Source organism: Beta vulgaris, chromosome 9 (assembly GCF_026745355.1).
Source record: "Beta vulgaris subsp. vulgaris cultivar EL10 chromosome 9, EL10.2, whole genome shotgun sequence".
Classification (NCBI taxonomy): domain Eukaryota; kingdom Viridiplantae; phylum Streptophyta; class Magnoliopsida; order Caryophyllales; family Amaranthaceae; genus Beta; species Beta vulgaris.
The window spans coordinates 22,291,957-22,313,263 of NC_079210.1; the positions used below are offsets into that span (position 1 = coordinate 22,291,957).

Genomic DNA, 21,307 nt, shown 5'->3' on the forward strand with positions numbered 1-21,307 from the left:
TCAACTTGGTAACATAGAGGAACTTCCTCTTTCCAATATACGTGTCATTAACTTTTCTAAATCTCAATATTTAAACTTCGTAAGAAAAAGGATTTCACTTTGACAAAAACAATGCCAAATAAATACAAAACATAACTGTACACGTTCAGTAAGAAATCTTACCTTATTAGCAACCACAATCAATATATCTCAATCTCAAGTAAAAAATGTTCTTCTACGAACCCGCAATCTACAATATAATAATATAGTATAAGTCACTTGACTATACTTCACATAATCCACCTATAAATGACATTACTTAGTTAATGAACTTTAACTAATTTTGAAAACAACTCAATTTAACCCAATTCAAGAGAACTCACAAGTCAACACGACAAAGATCAATGGGAAGGAAGTTATACAAATTGGTTGAAGCTTACTCATGCCTCATGCCATTTCTAGTACAACTATATCCACAACTATTTCAATCTATAACCAACTAGCTAGAGACTACCACTTAATAACAATTACCACACTATGAGATTCATCACCTCCCAACCGCTTCAACACAATCACATAAACACAATAACGACATAGTACTCATCCAACTTCTCTAATATGTGACCACAACAATGGCACACCACAACAACGACACCACAACAACAACACGCTACAACAACACACGCCAAAATAACAAGAACACCATACTACTCTTTCTATACCACATAAACTCATTCTAATTTATGGCAAATTTCATTGACCAGAGAACTACAATATTATTATACTTCGAACTACTAGTGGTTGATGCAAAGTGTAAGTTGGCATAACTTAACAAGAGAGATGTAGATTGAAGGAGGACAACAGAGTTGAAAACAATATAACACTAGTGGAAAAAAAACGCAAGGGCTGTGCTTATTGAAAAACGCAGCCCTTCATTTATGAAGGGTTGCTGTCAATGCAAAAACCGCAGCCGCGCCCTTTTAGTGAAGGGCTGCGGTTTTTAAAAAACGCAGCCCTTTATGGGCTTTTTTTTTAAAAAAAAAATTGAAATGAATTCGCGGGCTTCAAATGTTAAGCGGGCTAGCTAGGGTTTCTTCTCCCTCCTTCTCTCTCACGTCCACAACAAATAGAAGAATGCAGCCCCCTTTTAATCTTTCTCCTCAACAAACCCCTCTTCTTCTCTCTCACCCTCTTCCGAAGTTCTCCAGTATTTCGCAACGCAGATGAATGTCGGCCTCCCACGTCGGACGTGGATTACCTCTGGGGTTTAATTGCCGCGGTGCATTCCGTTTTGCAGCATTCTCAATGTCCTGAATCTATCTTCTTCCATTTTTTTACCTCTTACGAAACTCGAAACTTGGAAACCTTGTCAAGTCCACCTTCCCTCACATGAAATTCAAGCATTATACATTCCATGACGCCATTGTAAAACACTTGATTTCCTCCTTAGTTCGTCAAGCGCTAGATCCTACAACCATGGCCTCGACGCCAACCACCAACACACGACACCACCAAATGTCAAACACTAGTCTAGCCACCAACAACTCAAGTTTAGCCATAAACGAACAATGGGGTTTGAGTTTTTGGATGTAGATTGTAATTTTTGAGTTTTTTTTTCAGATCTAGGTTTGAGTTTGAGTTTTGTTTAATTTTCATTTTCGTTTTTTTTTTCCTTTTTTTCATTTTTTGTCATTCTGAATTTGTGTGTTTTTAATTTTTGAGTTTAATTTTCATTTTCGTTTGAGTATTATGTAGTTTCGTCATTCTGAATTTGTGTGTGTGATTTTTTTTTCATTTTCGTTCCTTTTTTTTCATTTTCTGTTCCGTTTTTTTTCATTTTGGTTCATTTTTTCATTTTCGTTATTTCTTTTCATTTCCGTTCCTATTTTTCATTTTCGTTATTTTTTTTTTCGTTATTTTTTTCATTTTTAGATCTATAAATTTTGACTGTTCTTGTTGATTTTCCCTGTTGTAAATTTCTTGATATATTTAAGAGTAAAAAAATATCCAAAAATAAACAATTTTTTTATTTTTTTATGGGTTGAAAGGGCTGCGGTTTTGTGCCAAAAACGCATCTCTTCACTTTTAGTGAAGGGCTGCTATAGAAAGGGCTGCTAGCCAAAAACGCAGCCCTTAGGGCTGTTTTAACCGCAGCCGTTTCGTTTTTTTCCACTAGTGTAATATGTAGGGATACATATATTCAACCAGAGAAAAGGTTCATGCTTTTCTTATTGAATTAGATATGTTGCAAACATATTACTAATATAGATGGTTTCTAGCTAATCAGTTGTATGTATGCATCAAGAGTTGAATACTTTTCTTCATAAAAATAAGAGTGAAACAAGTTTATTTAATCCAACATAACAAGAATTTCAGAATAATTTCGAAACTAATGATTAGGAAATCAAACCTGAAAAGAAGTTAACTAAATCAAACAAAACATTAAACATAAACCAATTACTCAAATTTCGTAAAACAAAATTTTCCCCCAATTTAATTTATTCAAGAACCCTAATTTACAAAAACTCCAAATTCTGAAAATAATTAACCAAATACGAAAATAAACCTTAGGATTATAACTTACTTGATTAGGGGAAGTAGTGAGGTGAGATTACTCTATAAGAAGAGTCCCAAAAACTGCTCTTTGATTCGATTCTCGACCCGAACCCGCAAACTAAAACACGTTATTAACCTCTTCGAAAGACCCAGAAAATTAGAGCTATATTGAAGAAGAATGAACAATAATTGAAGTGATGATGATTGATGGGGAAGTTAAGGTTTAATGGTGTTGTGAAGGTTTGAAGTAGAAGTATGGGAAGATAAGATGAATCGTGGGTTTTGGAAACTAAAACAAGAAGCTGCACTCTTTTCTTTCTTTTTCTTTTGACTTTCTCTTCTTTTTTTTCCTTTTTTTCTTTTGCTTTCTTTCTTTTCTATTTCTAATTTTATTTCTCCTATAATATTAATATGATAGGTTTTGGGTTCTAACTTAACCTAGTAAACTTAGGAACTTATTTTTGACCACTTCTAGGGTAAAAAGTCAAAGATAATAAATAAATATTTTATATAAAAGAAATTTGAAATTATTTTCATTAAATAATTTAATACAACTAGTTACTAATTGAGCATAAAATACGAGGTGTTACACATGCCCCTTCATATATGCTTTTATTTCATTTTTTGATAGAGGCCCACCACCATACAAGGGCGAGGAGACGATAATTCGCAAAAAAAAAAAAACCCCAATTCGCAAACCCTAATTTGCAAAAAAAAAAAACCCAATTCGCAAAAAAAAAACCCAATTCGCAATTTTTTTTATTTTCGTGATGAGTAATTTCGTTAGTATTTTCTTTTTCATTTTTATTTTGGTTTCCTTTTCATGTAGTTTAGTTTATTCGTTATTTTTTATTTTCGTTTTCTTGTTATTTTTTTTTGTAATTTACAGTATTTCACCATCTCTTGGACTAGTTAATTAGTTTGTTCTTATGATGTAAGTAATTGATCTTTGTCTTTGTATTTATTCTTGTTTTGTTTTTTTATTATTATTATAATTTCGTTATGTGATTGTTGAATGTTGGTGGATTTGAATAGGGATGGAATGTTGAATGTTGGTGGATTTTATTTTCGTTTTCTCAAACCTTGAATTTTACTGCATCAAAATTTTAATGGGGCTGAATATTCACTCTGAGCCCTCCTGTACCAAAACCAATGCGGATGTTCTGTGTATCCTAGACAATAGAGTAGGCTTTTCTTTTTAATTCTAATGAACCTTTACTGATTCAATTCTATTATAAAACCGCATCAGTTTTTTCACCAATCTGGTGCGATTTTGTGATGCAACAGCATCAGTTAATGCCTAATTGATGTTGTTTGCAACCGCATCAGGTAATTTTTTATAACGGATGCTACGTCACCCGATGCGGACCAAAATCGCATCAGTAAGCCCGGTTTTGACCGCATCAAATGGGTATTTTTCCACTAGGGAGGATTATGTGCAAGAACGACCTTGCCCTGAAGAACTAAATGCAAAAAGTACAATCTGCATACATTGTACCCTGATTTGACTTCATAAATTCCATGTGAAGTCTGCAACCATATAATTTCATCTTGTGTGCCTATTTCAGGCAAGTGTGTGGCTATGATGTCCTTGGCTACATTTTTGTTGAAACAATTTTGAACTATAGTTTTATCCCAGTCACCTGCTAGGTTTATGAGATCGGCCACCCATTTAGGTCTGTTTGTGCTTAGAGGGTCTTCCACATTTTTGAAACACACTTGCTTGTCCAAATTTCATCCAAAATATTTGTGCTCTTCCCATATCCAATGACTTTTCCCACTCCTTTGCTCATTGTAAACACACTTTTCATGATACTTCTTCCTCCCTAAGAACAAGAATTGGGGAAGGTTCCTAGCCGGCTCCTATAGAACCAGTTAATGAATACTTACACTTAAACACTTTGCTCACTAGGAGGGCAGAGTTGGTCTCTATTCGCCATGCTTATTTGAACATAAGAGCAGTGTTGAGAGAATGGAGATTCCTAAGACCTAGCCCCCCCCCTATGTTTTATTGTTCTAGTAGAGATTTCTTCCTCCAATAAATTGGTTTTTTTTTCATAGCTAGTGGTCCACCAGAATTTTGGTAGCTTTGAGGTTATGCTTTGGAGTATTTTCTTTGTGATAAGGAAAGTAGCCATAATGTGTGAAGCATAAGCCACTAGGATGCCATTTATGAGTTTCATTTTCCATACTTGATTTATGTTATTGAATTTCCATGAAGAAATAGTCAATGACACATTATCCTCAATGTTTTGGAAGACATTCAACGTTCTTCCATCAACATCCATAGGGCATCCCAGATATGTTCCTAGCTTTTCCTTATTCTACATCCCCAACCTTGTACCCAACAGTCTTATGAATTTGGGAGGAGTATTTTTGCTAAAAATTGTAAAGGACTTATTAGAGTTAACCATTTCACCTGAGAATAGACATAAATTGTCTAAGGTTTTTCTAAGTGTTCAGCAATTATCCATTATGCCTTTTATAAAGAAAAGAGCATCATCCGCAAAGAATAAGTGGCTGATAGATGGAGAGTTTCTTGCAAGTTTAAGGCCTCATATACTCCCGTCACATTGTTTTCTTGAAAGTTGTCGAGATAAGGTTTCCATACATAGGATAAAAATGTACGGGGTTTCCCTGCCTCAAGCCCGCTCTCGACATTATTCTTTCCGCAGCTTCCCCATTGACTAACTCTGAATTTGCATCACATTGTGTATCCATAACTCTGAAAGTCCAATTTGTCTTAGTACTTTCTCCACAAAACCCCAACTAATCCTATCATAGGCTTTATTGAGGTCAAGGTTTAAGATAAACTCAAACCCAGCGGCCCTGTTTGGCATTGAGCTTTTTCATTAGCTTTTAGAGGTTTTGAACCCATTTTAAAGTTTTGACCATTCAAAACTCTAATATGGGTGTTTGATAAGGAGAGGTTTGCAAAAGTGTTTTGGGGTCAAAACTGTAACAACCCTGAATTTCCAGTTTCTTTAGAAAAGATATTAGAGTACAAAGCATGGACAATTCAAGAGCTGTTATGCCGCGGTTATTAAACATTTAATAACAGCAAGGCGAAAGGTACTACTACTAATACATAAATTAATTATTAACTATTACAACTAAAAGAAAATATAATTAATTAATACACTCCTATAACAAACCATAATTATAATCTATTGCAGAGGAAGTCTTAACTTTAATAAATCTACATCTAGGTGAAGTCAACGCTCTCACCCCAATATAAGCTAGTCACCATCAAACCCTGCACATTGAAGACATGTAATATCAGCCAAAAGGCTGAGAAAGATTTCATACCAATAACAACTTTGAACTATCCAATGTGCAGGTGGAAACATATATAGTATTCCACAAAAATCATTTCACTTGTACGACATTCAACTTGAATATAATAGACAACCTTCAATAATTCAAATTCACTTTACTTTCTTGCTACACTATTTTGTAAAACATTCAAATGTAACTCCTTTGAAATCTATGAGTAGGAAGTAGTAAAAATCCAATGAGCTAGCTAGGCTCACTAGACAAGATAAACACCAAAGTCCCTAGTATGCATACTCCTAACTTGATAACGTACCAAGAAGGAAGACAAATGGCAAGAGTATTGATCAACATACCCCCAACTACTAAAATATATTGTTGAGACACTGTTAACTCAACATACTTCCAAACTCGGAGAATACCGCTTACCGGCAACCCCACAATAAAACTCTGTAAACCCTCGTAAGGGTGAGGAACTTCCTCCTTTCAAAATATCAAACTTTAATCAAACTAGAAACCCTCGTAAGGGCGAGGAACTTCCTCTGCTCAAAATCTAACACTTTCATATCAAACTTGTTACATAAGAGAACTTCTTCTTTTCAATATAAATTCCAATAAACTCTTTCAATTCAAGTATGAGCATAAATAAACGATTTAAACCTCAATACCAAACTTTTGTAAAAAAAACGATTTTCTATTCATAATAAAATTCCACAACAATATCAAACAAATACAAACCTTAACTGTACAGGTTTAGTAAGAAATCTTACCTTGTGAGCAATAACAATTAACACACCTCAACTCAAGTAAAAAAGGTTCCTCTACAAACCCGTGATCTACAATACAATAATATATATATAGTATAAGTCACTTGGCTATACTTTACATAATTCCCCGGCCTAAATGACACAATCCAGTTAATTAATTGATTTTCCTTAAACGACTTAACTAAGTCGAAAGAGCACAACCACATATAACAATACAATACTAACTCACTAAACTTTACCACGAGAATATCACACAACAACACAACAAGAAAGTAACTTAGGAAAACTAATTAGATTAAAGGGCAAAATAATCAACTCCAATATAACATAACTAAACTACTTCCAGCAATGATTAAACCCCTGTAACTTGCCATATTACCCGCATACAACCAATACTACCAAAACAGCTAACACCAAGAACTTGTACAGAGCATAACTCCTAGTATACAACCCCGAATCATGTAATTCTTGTGTCTAAATTCATTAGCTTTTCGAGCTCTACAACTTTCATGAAGGAATCAAAGCCTAAAACTTACTGTATCAATGAGAAAATTCGCTCAAACAACAGCAGCGAGCAAAACACAACAACAATTCCAACCATAACAACAATTAACACGATTATACCAACAACCTTCCAAATTTTCTGCTCAACAACAGTACTAATGACTTATAATTCGAACTAGGCAATTAACAACAATCCCACATATCACAAATTTTAGAATATACTTTAGAAACAATAATTTCGCAAACCCAACTCGAAAATACATTAACTAAGTCGAATTAAACATGATGTATAAACCAATTATACAAATTTCCCATAGTAGGAATTTTTCCCAATTCGATTTTGTTATGAACCCTAATTTATAAAATCCCAAATTAAAAAAAAATCAACCAAATGCGAAATTAAAGTTTAAGATTATAACTTACTTGATTAAGGGGAAGTAATGAGGGTGAAATTACCCTATAAAAGGAACCACAAAACCGCTCTTTGATTTGATTCACAACTCGAAACCGCAAGCCCAAGAATAACTATCTTCCTTCGATAAACCCACAACACTAAGAGCTAGTGAAGGTGGACGAACTACGGTTGGTGTATAATGATAGTTGACGGAAAATCTTGTAGCTTTGTCGATAAATGAAACAAGGAGTTGAAGAGAGGTAAAAGATGGAGAATATGAAGGTGTCGTGCATCGTGGAGGTATAAGAATGCAGTAGCATTCTTTTGTTTCATTTTCCTTTCTTTCCTTTTTCTACTTTCCCTCTCCTTACAATATATGATAAGTAGTGACACTTAACCTAGTAAATCTAGGAATTAGTTTTAAATACTTCTTAGGTAAAGTCAAATGAAAATATATATATATATATATATATATTAATAAAAGAGTATTTTAAATTATTTTTATAAACTAAAATAATATAAATAATTACTAAACATGTATATATATATATATATATATATATATATATATATATATATATATATATAATTATATATATATATATATATATATATATATATATATTAATAAAAGAGTATTTTAAATTATTTTTATAAACTAAAATAATATAAATAATTACTAAACATGTATAAAAAAATATGGGGTGTTACAAAAACTCTCAAAACAAAAACGCTGCTAAATGGAACGTTTTGTTCAGAGTTTTACAAAACAAAAATTTTGGAGACGTTTTTACCCATTATTAATTATCATTATCAATCTAATGCAAAACCATCAACACTTCCATCGAAATCCATCATTGTAAACACCACCACCGACATCCACCCAAAAAAACCACCACCACCCAGAAAACCACCACCATTGATGAAGAATCGCCGATGGAGATATTTGATGGTGATGTTGAACGGTAATGATGTTGCCTTATGTTGATTATGAACAATTGTCGATTGATGTTGATGTTTTTTGATGATGATGAGGATACTTGATGATGATGATTCTTGATAAACGATTGAGGATGATGATGATGAGGATACTTGATGATGATGATTCTTGATAAACCATTGAGGATGATGATGATGATGATGAGATGGTGCCACAGATTAGTTTTAGGATTTTGTGGGATGGAAGTGAAAAAGAAATAGGAGAGAGAAGGAGGAGAGAATGGGGTTCTGTAATTTGGTGTTGGTGCCTTGGTGGTGTCTAGTGGGTTAGAACTTAGAAGGGGGGTTTATGTTATTATTATTATTATTATCATTGTTGTTGTTGTTTTTTTTTTTTATTATTATTATTATTATTAGTAAAAGAAATCAATAAAGATTAATGTTTATAATTGTCATTTCACACCCTAAAATACTTATCAACTTTTATCAAACGGCTAAGTGTTACCAAACACATTTATATAAACAACAGTCAAATCCGTAGTCAAATCCACTAAATAAAAAAGTTAAAACTCTAATAGCAAACTCTAAACTCTAATAGCTAAACTCTAAACTCTGATTGCCAAACAGGGCCAGCATCTTTCCTCTTTTTCTTTTTTTTAGGGAGGTTAGCATTTCATGAGCTAAACTAGTAGACAATTGTCATTTAGGATATATAAGGCAACACATGGGGGACACCAAAAAATAGAAAAAGGAAAAAAAGATAAAAGAAAGAAAGAGGATAACTAACTGTTTCATTTGAACGGAAAAAGAGGGAAGGGGGGGGGGGGAAGTAGGACATTTAAACTCAACATCAGTTTTTTGAGAAAATAAAATCTAAAGATAGTTTTTCTATCCAATTAATTTTATTTTTTCTAATTTATTTGTTATCACGCGTTCGCACGCATTGCGTGCATGTAAGACTAGTCAAAACTCTAATATGGGTGTTTTGTAAGGAGAGGTTTGCAAAAGTGTTTAGGGGTCAAAACTCTCAAAACAAAAACGCTGCTAAATGCAACATTTTGTTCAGAGTTTTACAAAACAAAAATTTTGGAGATGTTTTTACCCATTATTAATTATCATTATCAATCTAATGCAAACATCGAAATCCATCATTGTAAACACCACCACCGACATCCACCCAAAAAAACCACCACCACCCAGAAAACCACCACCATTGATGAAGAATCGCCGATGGAGATACTGTTTGATGGTGATGTTGAACGGTAATGATGTTGCCTTATGTTGATGATGAACAATTGTTGATTGATGTTGATGATTCTTGATGATGATGAGGATACTTGATGATGATGATTCTTGATAAACGATTGAGGGTGATGATGATGAGGATACTTGATGATGATGATTCTTGATAAACCATTGAGGATGATGATGATGATGAGATGGTGCCACATATTAGTTTTAGGATTTTGTGGGATGGAAGTGAAAAAGAAATATGAGAGAGAAGGAGGAGAGAAAAGGAGGAGAGAATGGGGTTCTGTAATTTGGTGTTGGTGCCTTGGTGGTGTCTAGTGGGTTAGAACTTAGAAGGGGGGTTTATGTTATTATTATTATTATTATTATTATTATTATTATTATTATTATTATTATTGTTGTTGTTGTTGTTGTTGTTGTTGTTGTTGTTTTATTATTATTATTATTATTATTATTATTATTATTATTATTATTATTATTATTATTATTATTATTATTAGTAGTAGTAGTAGTAGTAGTAAAACAAATCAATAAAGATCAATGTCTATAATTGTCATTTCACACCCTAAAATAATTATCAACTTTTATCAAACAGCTTAGTGTTACCAAACACATTTATATAAACAACAGTCAAATCCGTAGTCAAATCCACTAAATAAAAAAGTTAAAACTCTAACAGCAAACTCTAAACTCTAACAACTAAATTCTAAACTCTGTTTGCCAAACAGGGCCAACATCTTCCTCTTTTTCTTTTTTTTGGTAGGTTAGCATTTCATGAGCTAAACTAGTAGACAGTTGTCATTTAGGATCAACTAGTCTTACATGCACGCAATGCGTGCGAACGCGTGATAACAAATAAATTAGAAAAAATAAAATTAATTGGATAGAAAAACTATCTTTAGATTTTATTTTCTCAAAAAAACTGATGTTGAGTTTAAATGTCTTACTTTTTCCCTTTTTTCGTTCAAATGAAACAGTTAGTTATCCTCTTTTTTTTTTTTTTTTTTTTTTTTTTTTTTTTCCTTTTTTCTATTTTTTGGTGTCCCCCATGTGTTGCCTTCTATAATAGAGATTAGGGTCTCAAATTAGGCCTGACCTCTTAATGGAGTAACAAAATTGTTACTACGCGGATGATAATCTCATAAGCCATATGAGAGAGGTTGCGGGTTCGAAAAGTGCTCCACAAGTTTTCTTTTTGGTTTATTTGTATCCCAGTTCTGACTTCTTCACTAAGTCAGATCTTAATTTCACATCTCACACCTCTCATCCTCTCTCTCTCTCCTCAGTACTAGGGTTTCAAATTTCTCTCCTTCCCCCTCTCCCGCCGGCCATCTTCGTCACTGTCAAAGATCACGTACACGACATTCGACTGCCATGGTGAGTGTTCACTAGTTTAAGTTCTCAGTTTCTTTTTCCCCCGCTTTTCAATTATTGTTTTGATTGATACTAATTAGTTAAATTACTTGATTATTTATTTTTATTAGTTTAATAGATGATTACAAATTTGAAATTGCAAGTTCGTAATTGTGACAGAATGTGTTAATTCAATAATTCATCATTTTATATGGTTTTAGTTGTTTGTTGTTAGGTCGCGGAATTGTCGTGTTTGGAGCAAAAAAATGGCATAAAGCACAGTAAAGAATAAGAATGACACCAACTCACAAACACATAATTATCTTTCTTCTCTTTTTATTGATTTTTTTTATTAAGTGTATAACAAATAAACAAGTTTAAAAAATTCGAAGAATTTGTGCTTTACCGTTCTCATCTATGCTGGTTAATGGCTATTGGATTGTGCTTGCTTTATGTTTTCCAGATTTAAATTCTGTTAGTAATTTTTGTTGTATCTGTCAATTTCGATGGACAGTGTCTTATATTTTTGATGATTTTATTAGAAAATTTAGTGAATTCATTTACTTGTTAGTTGTTACTAGTATATTTTATTGTTAATTCTATTTTTTTTTTCCAATGATTGGATGTGTACATGCGGTGTATTCGTAGGCCTCAATCTACTATGCCTTGCATGATTTTTATTGGTGACATCAGTCCCATGTTAAAATAGTATTTGGATCCCAACGATCTTCGATATTTGATTCGTCTGAAGCTGTTCACTTATATTTATGATAGCTAATCTTAACCTTTGTCATTAAAAACCTTGATGGTGGTAGAATGAGCTATTATGCACGAATAATCTCCCAGCTGCTCTTGCTGAAACTATTACTCTTCAATCTTGATCCTCTCGTGCTCTAGCAATTGCGCTCTCTAGACAACTACCATGTAGCTAGGGGATTGAATAAGGGGATGTATCTGTTAATACAGAATATTAGCATGGTTGCTTATGCTTGATTGCAGGAAGATTACACTCTTTTCTCAAATCAAATCTTTTTTGCCAGTTTTTGCTTCCTTCTTTTGAGGACTCTTATTCCATATTTCTTGATCCTTATCACGGTATCAGCTGTGACAAATACGAAGCTTATCTTGTTGTGTCTGTGTTTCATTCTTCTCATTATGCTTTTCTTTTCCTCTCTCTTTGCTATGCAGGAGAATCAAGGCAACTTGGAAGCACAAATAGAAGCATTATTGAATGTAGAAAAGCAAATGAGGCTTGCTGGAGATGTTGTTGGAACTAAAAAGGCTGCGTGTGACATTCTCAATATATGCTTCGAAGCTCGTGCCTGGAAGACCTTGAATGACCAAATTGTTCTTCTGTCAAAGCGCCGAGGTCAACTCAAACAGGTATAATTTTTTCTGTTAGGTATTTAACGGCGTACATTGGCTGAACCATGAGAAAGAAGGCATTCTTTGATACATTAAAGGTGAAGCCATTGCATAATCCTAACCATCTTTGTATATATGTGGCCCTAAACCACATGTATGTGCTGAAGAAGAATACTTGCCATGGGTCCTCTGATAGATGATAAATTTATAAAGCTGATGATCATTTTTCTAGTTGCTAGCGTAGTGTGGATGGTTTTTTAGTTCATGTCAATGATCTTGCCCCTACCGGCAAAAAGGATAATAGTGCATACAATTGGTTAAGGTTATGCAATGTCTAATTATTGTTGTCTACATTTATTATAAACTAGTGCTTCAGCTGGCTGTGTCCCTGAAACTGAATATTCTGGGTTGAGTGGTTTTACAATCAACTTTGACTAATAGCGTCTAAGCTTCTATAGGGACATAAAGTTCCATTGTCCCTCTGCTGCAGATTGTTAGAATATATCATTTCTCCTCAATTCTTCGAAGTTTTGTTGGTTTTGAAGTTTTTTTTTTTGTTAGAGCTAAGAATTTATATTATTATACAAGTTGCAATATGTTAACGAGTTAAGTAGTGGCATATATCTTATCACAATATCTGTACTGAACCACTTGTGCTTTTTTAGCCTAACTTCTTGCCAGCTATTTTGCTAAATTTGCTCTTTTGTTTGTGTTTTATATGAGCATGGTTTCTCAGTGTATGTTGATTATTGTGGAACTTTTGAGGAAAATTGAGTAGTCTTTGAACTAATGGTCCGTGATATTTAATTGTTCACCAGACTGAAAATCCAATATTTTTGCTGTTTACTGCATTGTCCTTTTCTTGTTCATCTACTAATTGCCTCTTAATTGTTATTCCTCCATTTAGATCTAATAAAGAGGTCTATTTCTTCACAGGCTGTGACAGCGATGGTGCAGCAAGCCATGCAGTACATTGATCAAACACCCGATCTTGATACTCGTATAGAGCTCATCAAAACATTAAATAGTGTATCTGCTGGGAAGGTAATTAGATATATCTGGATTTGATGTTTTCTATAGTTAGATTCTGCTCTTTTTCATTGTTCATATTTTTCTATGTACTGCAGATATATGTAGAAATAGAAAGGGCACGATTGATCAAGAGACTTGCTAAGATTAAGGAAGAACAACAGCTTATTGATGAAGCTGCTGAATTGATGCAAGAGATAGCGGTAAGTGTGGTCATGGACATTTTGATTTATTGTGCTGCATAGAGTACATTTCATGACTTTCCAGAGAGAAGTTGCATAACTTATCATCATTGCACACTCGTAACATTGCAGGTTGAAACCTTTGGTGCTATGGCAAAAACTGAGAAAATAGCATTTATTCTTGAGCAAGTAAGTTCTGTTCTTTTAGCTTATTTGGTTGGTCTATCCATTTCCCTGGCAGTAATTGTAGGTTTATGATTCATGATTGGGGATGTCATTTCTATTTTCCTCTGATTTTGATGGCCTCGCTGATATTTGGAAATTTACTGCTTTTCAGGTTCGTCTTTGTCTTGACCGTAAAGACTATGTTCGTGCTCAAATCCTCTCTAGAAAAATCAGTCCCAGGGTTTTTGATATCGAGTCAAAAGAAAAGAAGAAAGCTAAGGAAGGTGATGCTATAGTAGAAGAGGCTCCTGCTGATATACCAACGTTGCCAGAGTTAAAGCGTATCTATTATGAATTAATGATTCGGTGAGTTATAAGCTATCTTTATAAATTTCCGTAATTATGTTTATGTTAGGGTATAATGTACAGTTTTTTGCTTTGTGCAAGTAGTATTTCTTTCTCTCCTAGGAGTAAAGTTTGAAGTAGTTTCTTTGCTCAAAAAGTAGATTTTGCCTTGTATATGACCTAGTTTCTTTCGTTGATTGATGGTATTTCTTTTACATTTCTGTGGTACATGATGGAGAAGGGAGAGAGAAAGAGGAGTTAGAGACAAATAGACGACAGACTGGGCATGCTTGGAAATAAAGTAAAGGTTAAGAGGGGATTATATTTTCTAGACTACCATTTCATTGGCTGATTTTCTGGTTTTCAGTAAGTTGGCACAATTTCAGAGATAACCTTTACTCTTTCTTCTCTTATTCTCTCATCTCCTTTTTGTCATTGAACATCACCACATTAGCACTGCAACTCCACTGTCACTACCCGATGCAACCTTCTATTTTTGCGCTGATGCTGTTGTTTCTCTCTCTATGTGAAACTTTCTCAACACCTCTTCACCTTCATCGTTTTTGAAACCCAAATGTATCAGACCATCTCTAGCTGATCCTGAAAGCATATAAAATTTAAAATGTGATTACATAAGTTGTGGTGGTGTGTGTGGGGGGGGGGAGATATGGTTGGCAGTGGTTCTGATCCTTGGCGATTTTAGTGTTTAAAGTTCCATGATAACTAGAACCAATGAACCAGCCAAAAATGCCAGTTCAACCACTATATGATAAATTGCTCAGTAGGAGCTTTTTGTTGGTGCTTACATTTTTAAGGAACTGGTAACAACATTGGTGGTGCTGATCTATGTTGCACGTAAATATCATTGGGGCCTAGGTTTCCTCTCTGAAACATTTTGAAACGTTTGCAATTTTGTTCAAAAGGCATTGAAATGTTTTAAATTGGAGTAAAATGTGTTGAAACTAAATAGAGGCGTGTAAGTATCTTTTGTAAGAGGAAATTGCATTTCCTGCCAGAAGATAAACCCTTGCCGCTTACTTGCCTCTTGATTGTGAGTTCGTTTGTCTTACTCCGTGGTGATCATTCTAGCGGATGTTTGCAATTGCCAAATTTATTGAGTTTTTCCACCTTGTGCTATTCCTCCATCTCTTTCCTGGCTTTAAGACAGAGGTAGGGTAGAGGGGGATAGATTGAAGAAGTTATGGTGGGTGGTCTTATTCAATACAAAATCAATCAGGTAGGGTGTTGGGGGAAGGTATGATAGAGAATAAAGGATTTAAAGCCGGGATAATCAAACTCTAGTTTTTGTTTTTTAAATTTTTTGCAATCTGATTTGTTGTTGAAGGTTTAGGACTTTAGCTACCCAATAAGCATATTGATTATTTGGTTTATCCACTAAATGCCTCTTAGTTTTCGGTTTATTCACGAGGTATCCTCGCACTTTTGAAAATACACAGAGTACTAGGGGAGTTCAAGAAAACCTTACCCGTCCTGAAAACCCATTGACCCGCATTAAAAAAGTCGGGTCAAAATGCTATTCTTTGAAGTTTTATCGAGTTGGGTAACCTACCCTAGCTTACCCTGGAAAAATGAGTAAATTCAGGTGGGGTAATGGGCCGTGTAGCAATTCTTCTCGGGTACCCGAATTTTACTTTTTCCAGTTACATATTGGGCTTTTGAGTTTTGACATTCCTCCCTCTGTCATTCTCCTCTTTCACATCTTATTCTCTCTATCTCTTGTCCTCTCTCTCTTCAATCTTCACCCACTCTCACGACCAACACCATGCCCTACCTTACTCTTTTTCTTCTTTAACTTTCAATTTAGGGTCTGCAAATTGCGAAATTCATAGAGCAATAAATTTTATTGAAATTCGCACAACAAAATCACAGCAACAAATTCGCACCGCAAGAAATCAAGATGAAGCAAGTAATTCGTCGAGGTGAAGTGTGAAATTCGCTATAAAATGCAGCGAAAAAATGAAGAAAATATTAAGCAACTGATATATGTTTAACAGATAATTATCTTAAATTATTTGCATAGGTGATGAGGTGAAGTGTGAAATTCGCCATTTTTATTTCATTTGGAGTTCGCATTTTTATGACTTCATGATAGACTGTCGGTGTTGTTAGCTCAATTGCGCTACTTTTTGTCGAATTGGAATTAGTAAATCTTGATTTAACATTTTACTGCTATTGTGCTACATGTTTCTGCATTATTTTATTTGTCTTGTTTTTGTTTGTATCTTGAGTAGATTGTGAGTGATTAGTAACTTTTTGTTTGCTATTATTGTTAAATCAATGTGGAAGCTCATGGGAAAGAATACTGCAAGATGCCACTGCCTAGTGCCATTTGCTCTAAATTGTCGATATTCATTTTTTAAAATTTAGAAGTATGTTAGGCCGGGTACCCTGTGACTCGACCCGGGAAAATCGGGTACTTGATTTGCAGGTACCCGATTTTTTCGGGTCGGGTCATGGGCCACTTCTTCAAATACCTGCAAATGTAATCGAAAAATCGGGTACCCGGTTATGAACACCCTACAAGGTTCCCCTCAGTTTTACGATAATACATCCACATGCCTTTAGTGGCTAACGACGGTTAAGCCGTTAGTTTTAACCCTTATTAGACCCTGATTAACCCTAACTAACTTAACTAAGAGCCTAATATTTAGCTAAATCGTAAGATCTAACCCTACCCTAACCCTAAACTCTAATTTCAAACCAAAACCCCTAACCTCACTACCACCCAACCACCACCCCATGCGGGTTGTTGCTCTGCGGGGGGTAGGGGTGCGTGGGGGAGGGGTGCTGCGGGGGGTGGGGAGCCGCAAGAGGGTGGTTTAGGGTTTAAGGTTAGGGTTAGAGGTAGGGGTTAGGATTAGGGTTAAGTAGGGTTTAAAACACAAAATTATGATTAATGACTAACGGCGGTTAACACTGTTAGTCAATAAGGGCATTTGGGTGTATTATCGTAAAATTGAGGGGTACCCTGTTTATTTTCAAAAGTGCGAGGGTACCTCATGAATAAAATTCGGGGATATTTGGTGAAAAAACCGTTGATTATTCTACATACATTTTCCCATAATTTGAGTTTATGCATATTTATTTTTCTTTTGCTTGACGAAAATTTTGTGGTTAAGGATCTAGGAAAGGCTTTCTTGAAGTGGAGAATTTGTTTATATCAATACCCACAAAAATTGAAATTTTTCCAAAAATAATGTGTTCATCCATTAATCTACAATTCCTTGGTTCTTGCTTATTTGATAATTTGCAATTTTGCATATCTTTGTATCTTTGTTCTTGTTCTCAATCTCGAGCTACCTTCTATTGTCAGCGATTGAGTTGCTGGGGAGATCTTTCCATTGGTCGTCAAATTGTGGAGTGAGTGTGTATGGTAATGGTGGCAAGGTGGAGACAATGATGTAGTGAGACTTGAATATTTAAGGGGGAGATAGTTAGACGAAGGGTGGTAGGGAAACGATTTACCCCTTATTTCCCCTCTTCTCGCCTCATTTGATGTTTTCCTTAAGGAAAGCTCATGATGTAGGAGAATTTAAGAATCTCATCAAGTCGTCATAATTTTACCATCGACTTTACTTGTCATGGGGGGAGAATGTTAAATCTAATAGTATATATTTTTTTAACGGGTAGCTAGGTATATTTGAAGAGTCTATAGAATGATTTGTTTTATGTAGAATACAAAAGGTTACGATTTTGCCACCATTGATCCCTCACAAATCATAAAATTCACCATATACCCCAATCTTTTAGATATTCACCATATTTCCGTGAGTTCTCGAAAATGTTCACTAAATGACCTTTTTTCTAACAGGTCGTTTGCATTGTTTGCCCTCTTCTCACCTCATTTGAGGTTTTCCTTAAGGAAAGCTCATGATGTAGGAGAATTTAAGAATCTCATCAAGCCATTATAATTTTACCATCGACTCTACTTGTCATGGGGGAAAAAGTTAAATCTAGTAGTATATGTTTTTTTAACGGGTAGTTAGGTATATTGGAAGAGCCTATAGAATGATTTGTTTTATGTAGAATGTAAAAGGTTACTGTTTTGTCACCATATACCCCTCACAAGTTATAAAATTCACCATATACCCTTCACAAGCTATAAAATTCATCATATACCCCTCACACATTATAAAATGCACCATATACCCCCAATGTTTTAGATATTCACCATATTCCATGAGTTTTCAAAAACGTTCATCAAATGACCTTTTTTCTAAGAGATCGTTTGTATTATGTACAACTTTGCCATTATTAACCTAATTAACCCTTCTCTCCACCCTAACCCCCTAACCTGCTGACCCTAGTTCCCTAATAAACCTTACCCCCTTCCCATCCACGCCACCCCTCCCCCATTCACGTCACCCCTCCCCTATCCACGCCATCCCCCTCCCCTATCCACTCCATCCCCCTCCCCCCACCATTTCCGTGGCAGCCCCCACCTTCTTCTCGCAGGACCCCTTCCCAGTGGCGGAGCCAGATTTCTCAAATTGGGGGGACAAAATACGGATCGGGCATTTGGATCAAAAAATTAGAAAAAAAACAGTTACGAGAACACAGGGTTATATGGTGAAAATCTGAAACATTGGCGATATTTGGTGAAATTTTAATTTTTGAGGGGTATATGGTGAAAAAACCAAAGAGGTTACTCTGCCCTGCTAGCCTACTTTTTATCATTCTAAAGCATCTCTTGAAAATGCAATAGGGGATTTTGGAAATGTATCTCTAGTCTAAGTTGAGGGTATGATTGCTTACATCTGATCTCCTTGACAAGGCATCAGTGAAAATTATTTTGGTTTGCTATTCTTATTGTTTCTTGACATTTTTAAGTTGAAAGTTAGTACTCTGGAGCCTAACTAAGGTATCTTTTACTCAGATACTACAAGCACAACGATGACTACCTTGAAATGTGTCGATGCTATAAGGCTATCTATGAGATACCATCTGTTAAAGAAGACCCTGGGCAGTGGACACCGGTAAACAATGCCTTACAATCAATATGTTGCACTTTCATGCAGATTCAATCTATTTCCTGATATGGTATTTTTTGCAGATTTTGAGGAAAATTTGCTGGTACTTGGCACTTGCCCCACATGATCCGATGCAGTCAAGCCTTCTGAACTCTACTTTGGAGGATAAGAACCTTTCCGAGATCCCTAAGTTCAAGTAAATCATTCACTGCAATCAGAACTTTTGTCTGCAACTTCTGAATATGCGTAGGTTTTGTTTGTTTGATGGTTTCTTTTTGTTGTGTTGTCATAGATCACTTTTGAAACAGCTGGTGACAATGGAGGTTATTCTGTGGACAGTTCTTTGGAATGAATTCGAGGGTGAGTTCAATAATGAGAAGAATCTGCTTGGAGGCTCTTTAGGCGAGAAAGCTGCTGAAGATCTTAGGCAAAGGGTCATTGAACATGTAAGTTTTTTTTTAATATTGATCCATATTTTCTTCCATAATACCATAATTCTGATTCTTTACTCTCTTGCAGAACATACTTGTCATATCAAAATACTACTCGAGGATCACCTTGAAGAGACTTGCAGATCTATTATGCCTTAGTATTCAGGTTTCTGCCTTCTCGAGACAGAACACTTGAACTTTCTCTATTTCTCTATCCAGAAAATATCTGATGCATTTAACAACTTATTGGATGTATATATTAGAATCTTGAAAATTGATATTTTAACCACCAAATTTTAGTGAATCTGATGCCAATTATGCTGAGAACGATACAAAGTATCCATGGAACTTACTGTATGTTGTATATAAGGCTGTATGTTGAGAAGAATAGAAATTGAAAGGAGATGTCAAACCCTTTTTTGTTGACATACTTCCTCCATTCCATAATAAGTGAAACACTTCTCTCTTTAATGTGAGAGCTTTTTTAGAGAAGTGTTTCACTTATTATGGAACGGAGGAAGTATTAATTATGTTAAGATCTCTGAATCTTAATTGATTTTTGTATTTCCATCTATCTTTTCCTACACTGGTCTGACTTCGTACCTGCTGTGGCCACAGGAAGCGGAAAAGCATCTATCTGATATGGTTGTCTCCAAGGCTCTGGTGGCAAAGGTCGACAGGCCAATGGGCATCGTTTGTTTTCAGGTAGTAAAGGACAGCAATGAGATTCTCAATTCTTGGTCAATGAACCTTGAGAAACTGCTTGAGCTTGTTGAGAAGAGCTGCCATCAAATACACAAGGAGACGATGGTTCACAAAGCTGCCCTTAAAGTTTAAGAGATCTTTGTATGTTGCTCCGCTAGCCTAACCAAGAGCCTGTCAAGGTGAATGGAATGCTGATATTCAAGCCCATGTCATTCTGGCTTTCAGTTGTGAAGAATCGCCTATTTGTGTCTAAAAAGTGTTTTTGCCTTCTCTTAGTAATATAGGTGTTTTGCATACTTAAAAAGAGTACATGCCTAGCATGGTGTTAGCTCTGGAACTCGAGAATCCTGGTACTGCTAGGTTACTATGTAGCTGGGTTAAATATTCTGTGCTCCAACTTATCTGATAAATCATTATCTAGGAACCTTCAGATTAAGGAGAAAAAAATTACATGGAAAGTTGAGCAGGTGACTGTTTGATATTCCTAATTTTACCTTTTAGTAGTGAAGCTTTTGCTCAACTTTATTTTCATGTCTTAAATTGCATAAATAGTGGTCCATGCTTAATAATTACAATCGTTAACTCCCGCAAAGTTTGTGATTTTGGCGTGGGGACTGTTTGCAGAGAAGTTTCTGCCAACTAGACTATTCAATTAATATTATCGACATAAAAGGTATCAATTCGGGATGGTAGTTCAGTTTAAATTTGATCAGTCTGATTCCATATGACCCAAAACTTTTACGATGAGGCTGAGTAAATTTTGACAAATGTGATCCCCATCTGATTATGTTTGTATTAGTAAAAGACATGGATAATATAGTAATTTTTTTTTTCAAAAATAATGGTTTCTTTATGATAAATAGTCGAAATTTGACTAAATACGACTTGATTTGATTTGATTCGAATAAAAAGATCAAATAAAGGTGGACATGTATGGAGTTTGTAAAATATATCAGAATGTCCCATTGTCATCCCTAGTATCATAGTCTTCCCCAATTTTCATAAATTATCTAATGAAATGGATAAAAAATTGTGTTTGAAACTATATTTTTTATTTTGATGGATTGTCAAAAACAAT

General features: G+C 34.8%; 1 protein-coding gene and 1 long non-coding RNA gene across 2 annotated transcripts; one reads left to right on the forward strand and one right to left on the reverse strand.

Moving 5' to 3' along the window:
• Positions 1 to 5,548: 5,548 nt before the first annotated feature.
• On the reverse strand, positions 5,549 to 7,820 carry LOC125493369 (uncharacterized). The gene is made up of 2 exons (XR_007269920.1): positions 7,503 to 7,820; positions 5,549 to 5,791 (listed from the first exon to the last, which is right to left on the reverse strand). It is a non-coding gene; the product is annotated as an uncharacterized LOC125493369 (long non-coding RNA).
• A 3,042-nt stretch (positions 7,821 to 10,862) lies between these two features.
• Positions 10,863 to 20,754, forward strand: LOC104903045 (26S proteasome non-ATPase regulatory subunit 12 homolog A). The gene is made up of 11 exons (XM_010691020.4): positions 10,863 to 11,040; positions 12,205 to 12,399; positions 13,318 to 13,425; positions 13,509 to 13,613; positions 13,725 to 13,781; positions 13,930 to 14,123; positions 19,000 to 19,099; positions 19,177 to 19,289; positions 19,386 to 19,539; positions 19,613 to 19,690; positions 20,143 to 20,754. Exons 1-11 carry the CDS (start codon positions 11,038 to 11,040, stop codon positions 20,359 to 20,361), a joined length of 1,326 nt encoding a protein of 441 aa, XP_010689322.1. The 5' UTR covers positions 10,863 to 11,037; the 3' UTR covers positions 20,362 to 20,754.
• Positions 20,755 to 21,307: the final 553 nt, after the last annotated feature.